General features: G+C 33.8%; 1 protein-coding gene across 6 annotated transcripts in view; it reads left to right on the forward strand.

Moving 5' to 3' along the window:
* LOC109541362 (myotubularin-related protein 13) overlaps nt 1-5,625 on the forward strand; it is a 43,502-nt gene that overhangs the window by 20,678 nt on the left and 17,199 nt on the right. For 4 of the 6 annotated variants that reach the window (XM_048670790.1, XM_048670791.1, XM_048670792.1 and 1 more), the window contains exons 12-18: nt 310-431; nt 527-541; nt 4,033-4,141; nt 4,218-4,377; nt 4,441-4,652; nt 4,707-4,867; nt 4,929-5,117. In XM_048670790.1, the coding sequence (XP_048526747.1) occupies nt 310-431; nt 527-541; nt 4,033-4,141; nt 4,218-4,377; nt 4,441-4,652; nt 4,707-4,867; nt 4,929-5,117 (968 nt within the window). The remainder of the gene's footprint in view (nt 1-309; nt 432-526; nt 542-4,032; nt 4,142-4,217; nt 4,378-4,440; nt 4,653-4,706; nt 4,868-4,928; nt 5,118-5,625) is intronic. The other 2 variants (XM_048670793.1, XM_048670795.1) reach the window with 1 other exon arrangement.

The following is a 5,625-nucleotide window of genomic DNA, read 5'->3' on the forward strand; positions in this document are numbered from 1 at the left end:
TGCATTCGAGCTTGTTGTCTTGTAAAAACTGCATTCGTTTATTTTCACATTGGAACGAAAAAGCCCTCCTCCTTCGGAGTCGGGCTTTTTCGCCAAAATATGAAAATGAACTGATGCAGTTTTTAGACAACAAGCTTTCATGCAAAATTATCGGTAATTTTGAAGCACTTGTGCAATTACCCCCGATAATTACATAATTAATTGCAGTGTCTCATATCCTAACATTGAAGCCATCACTATCTTTTAAAACATCTTGCAACACATTTGAACTGAATATGAGCTGAATACTAATGGAGACAATATTTTTAGATTCCAGTGCCTCCTGATGGTGCTTTTGCTCGAATACATCAACCCACCTTGCCTAAAATCGACACTGACTTAGTTCAAGTGATTATTAACGAGGGCATGTCTAAAAACGATCTTAAAACCAGGTAAAGTAACATTAATGTTCCGATCGATAACAAACTAATAACACTGTGAAGTAGTGATTCAGTATTAAACAGTTTTGTTATTTATTAATTTCTAGTGATGATCTTAGTTGGTAAGTTTGATGTGAATCAGAATGGCACTTGTGCATTTGCTTTTTGTGGAAGTTAATCCGGTGTTATGCCTTTTGTATTACAATCGTAATTAATTTGTGGTATCCTAATTCAGTTCCTAAGTGTTCCAACTTGATAGTTTTCTTCTAAATATTTTTGTTATAGTGAGCAAAAATGTATTATATTCAATGAATTATGATGCTATAGCTTACATTTGTAAATATTTGCACTTGCTTCAAGTTAAACTTTGTTTCAACTGGGCACAGTAAGTACATTTATGTACCCTAAAGTAAATCAGTTTTCAGGGATATTGCTAGATTTTGCTTGACCATTGATAAAATCCATTATTTCGGATACAGTAGGGTATTGGAAATTTCAGCATGAATTTTGAAATATACCAGGTGTTTCAAGTTGAATCATATTAATATAAATTCGAAAGACAATTCTCAGTTAATTGAATTGTTTCATTCAGTTTACTCGAATTTGTATCTACAACATAGAAAAACTTAGAAAGGCGGCTCACATAATTTGATACACCCTGTGTACTTATATATATTAATTATGATATTAATACAAATGGCTTTCATGCTATTGAACTAGATTTGAGCAAAAAGTCCCACAAACAGTTTGGTGTACGTCAAATTAGTTCAATTTCTCAATTTCTTTCGTAAAAGGTATCATTTTACTGTTGTACAGGCTTAGTTGATTGAGCTTAAATTTGTTAATAATTTTATAGGAGCAAACGATTTTCAAACGGAGTGACTCCAGTTATTATTTAATTTAACAGGGAGTCGCTTAAACTTAGCACTATCTATGAATCAAAATAGGCCACTTTAACTTGAGATTTTTAATGAATTTCTTTGTAATAAAATTTACTAATTTACATACTATCTTTACGTTTACTCTCAATACGACAAAATCTGTTCAATATTACACTTTGTAATTAGTTTTTGTGTAAATAGAACACAAATAAAACAACTCCAAGATGCAGCTTGGTTTTGCCAGGTCCAGTAACACAATCATAAGGGATTTCGTCTACTGTCAATCGATGTAACTTGTTTAACTAACGTAGAAAAATTGAATTCATAGAAAAGTCGAAAAAATCATCAAAAAAGTTTTCATTATGAAACGCTAATCAATTGTGCAGTTTTTACTGTTTTATTTATGCGATAATTTGAAGCAGATGTATATGATTATAACAAATTATAGATAATGATTCAGATTTAGAAGGTCTGAAGCCCCAACTGCATACTTTCGACTAAGTTAAATTTAACTAAATTCGTAATATTGACTCAAGTAATGTCAGGCTTTTAAAGAATGTATTGTATAATATATTAATGCTTTTAAAATAAAATGTAATTTAGCTTCAATCAAAGACATGATGACTGATATGGTTTTGTTATATATTGGGTAGCAATCGTCCGTATGTAGACGTCTAGTCTGTATATGAAATGACATGTCTCTTTACATACGGTCTGTTGTATTAGACCGTATATATTAGGCCTAGTCTGTATATGTACGGTCTGATTCTATATACCGTCTGTAACATATGTATACAATATCGTTGTATACTGTAGGCACATGTCTGCCATTTCCGAAAAAGAAACGTTATTTTCTCTTCTTCTTTCTTACAAATAGGCACAATGCCTGTTCTTCATCGTAACTCGCTTTATGGAGGTAGATTCCAATGTTGGCATGTTTTCATGGACTTCCTGGGGTTCGCCTCCCCGAAGGTGATTTATCTCTGGCAATCTTCACTATTCGTTCCTCGGCCATGCGTGTGATATGGTTATTCCATTCAATTTTTTGGCTCAGTCAAATTAGTCTTATCAGTCGTTGATATTCTCGATCTGGGATGATTGTCTGCTATCCGCTCTGTTGTTTAAATAATTTGCTTTGTTTTTGATACTTCGGGTCTTGTTTATGCCCCATATGTCAATATGCATCTAATGGCAGCTTTGTAAATACGGGTTTTTACTTCTATTATCAGATGCTTGTTACGAAATAGTATGTCGTTGATTAGAGTAGCCGTTCTTGTTGCTTTGATAGCTTGTTCTCTTACTTCTGATTCTATGTCGCCGAAGCTTGAAATTTCTATTCCCAAGTATTTGAACTTCATCTCTTGATGTACTGTCTTGTCATCGACCACTAATTTTTAGATGTGGTTGATATTGATTTTAGATGTGGTTGATCATCCCGATCGTTTTTGCAACTGTGTTAAATGTACAAAGAAGCCTCTGCAAATCAGCTTCATTTTTCGCATTAAAACTGCATCATGAACATAGGATTTTTATATCTCAACCTCCCATTCGATATCCTATTTTCCTGAGAACTTTTCTTATTATTTCGTCCATAATAATGTTTAATAGTAATGGGCTCAGTGAGTCTCCTTATCGTATTAGGCCAAGCTGTATAGCATTTATGCGTAACAAAAATACTGAATAGATCTCTGTTTTCCACTCGAATTTCCGGTCCATATGACGGAACTATGAACTTCCAAAAAAACGTCAAATTTACCGGTTTTTCAGAAATTTCTCAGAAACTAATTATCCGATTGAGGCGTTCGACCTTTCATTTTGTAGATATTTTTATTCTCTACAAATCATCTCGTTGGAGCATTCCGATTGCTCCACTAGTTTCAAAGTTATAAGGAAAAAAGACTAAAATTGCGTGTTTTGCAATAAATTGTTAATAACTAACATATTGACCGGAAATGCGAGTGGAAAACACATACCTATTTATCTCCTCATTACATTAAACATGATTTGTAAATCAATTTTTGTTGTAAAAATTACACCTTTTGAACGGTAGTAACTTGCTTAATTGAAATTAACTTCTAAGGTTCTGTATACTTGACTCTTCATGTTTTCATGAAAATTACTCAGTATCAGGGTTTATATTGATATTATCAATCAACATTTTGATTTCAACTAGAACGACATATTGAATATATCAAACCTGAAAATATGCGATTTTTATAAAACGTAAGTAGGTATACTACTGCAGTGAATCAAGGAATATCAATTTAAACTTCCGTCGTGTAAATCAAAATGTTAATGATAAACAACTACTTGCCAGGTACACTTTTTCATGTAAAATTAATTTGTTAGTTAGAGKTTATCTGATGCAATCAAGAAATATTTAATCTTTATTGTTTCAGCCTTTTAAATCGATCTTACAAGGAAAATCTAAAAAAATACATTTCGAGTAAACTAATTTTGTGGCTAAAGTAAAATCCGACTAGATGTTATTTCAAATAACACTGAATTACAAGTAAGGCAAATTTAGCAAAATTGAAATATCTTTGATCAATCAGAATCACCTGTATAATAAAAAAAGTGTTATTGTTTCGATATGCTTGCACCGTACCACCTTACCGAAAAGTCTATTACCACAATCACTTTCACATACTTATTCCATTCTTTATCTGTTGTGTATATGTATTTATTTATTAATTTATTTGACTGCTTTCCACATATTTGTTGTATTTAAGGCTCTCTTCTCTAAGACCAATTCAACCCAGAATAGTACCCATGGGGCCGCACATATTAAATTTAAAGGACAATAAAAATATTGTCAGTAATTCAGCACGAAGATTAGAGGTAAAGTCGTCATTAATAATTTAATGCTCATCTATTAATTACTGTAATGCAGAATTATTTTTACAATCTTTTATAGGTGTTGAAAAATTGTGTAAGTTGCATATTTGAAAATAAAATATCGGATGCTCGAAAGACATTTCCAGCCGTTCTAAGAGCATTGCAGTCCAAACAAGCCCGATTGGCCTTGTGCAACGAATTATCTCAGCAAGTTAGTGGAACCAAAGCTATGTTAGAAGGTATTATGAAAAGCGATCCCACGAATGTCAGCGTTTACAATGTTGTAAATTAATTTTGTTCAGATCAGCAGTTTGATTTGGTGGTTAGATTGATGAATTGCGCCCTACAGGACGACAGTTCCATGGATGAATATGGTGTTGCTTACGCTTTACTTCCATTGGCAACTATTTTTTGCAGAAAACTTTGTACCGGCATTATACAATTTGCTTATACCTGCATTCAGGAACATTCCGTTTGGCAGAATCAACAGTTTTGGGAAGCTGCATTTTACCAGGTGATAAAATATAACACTTCATAGAATCTGTGTGAATACTTTTTATGTTTTCAGGACGTACAAAAAGAACTGAAAGCGCTCTACACCTCCAGGGTGGAAAAACACGAAATTCTCAGTCCTTTATCACCGAGAGATAAGGATTTGACATGGCACAGGCGTTCAATACTGAAAATGCAAGAATCCTCAGCATTAGAAATTGCAGCAGAACAGATGAGGTTTTTCAGTTTATTTAACTGCATATTTCTTTGTCAACTTGCAATTACTTTCTTGTTCTAGAATATGGAACTCAGTGAATCCAGAAAAGCAAAAAGAGTTGATCACTTGTGAAGAAAATACAATGTATAGCCAGGCCATTCACTATGCCAATAGAATGGTCTATCTTCTAATTCCTTTAGATATAGGAAATAAGGCGAGTAAGCAGGACACGTACGATGATGAACGGGCAAGCAATAGTATTGCCAACAGGTAAATAGGGTTTTATTTACATCTACTCCTGTTGATTCTAGGTCTTCTCTTCTTCAGCCTTTGTTCATCCAGTGTTGGTTATAGGCCTCGTCCAGTTTTTTCCATGCGTCTCTATCTCTGGCGGTTCTCATCCACTTTCTTCCAGTTACAAGAGCTATATCAGCTATCCATCTCTTCCGAGGCTATGCTTCTTTTCGCTTCTGGAGGTCTCCAAAATGTTAACCCGTCTGACCACTTTTCCATATTTTGTCTCGTTACGTGTGGCACCCACTGCCATCTTAGTCTCGCTATTCTGTCCACGAGGTCAGTTATTTTAGTTCATCGACTTATTTTTGTATTTGGAATTTTATCTCTCAATATTACACCCAGCATAATCCCCTTCATGGGTCGTTCAGTCACTCTTAGTTATTCTGCCACCTTTCTTGCTATTGCCATAGTTTGTAGACCATATGTGACTACTGGCAATCTAAATGTTGTACGTTTTGCGTTTTAAATGCAATATAATATT

Source organism: Dendroctonus ponderosae, unplaced genomic scaffold (genome assembly GCF_020466585.1).
Source record: "Dendroctonus ponderosae isolate FM_Combo_2020 unplaced genomic scaffold, Dpon_F_20191213v2 Dpon_F_20191213_1, whole genome shotgun sequence".
Classification (NCBI taxonomy): Eukaryota; Metazoa; Arthropoda; class Insecta; order Coleoptera; family Curculionidae; genus Dendroctonus; species Dendroctonus ponderosae.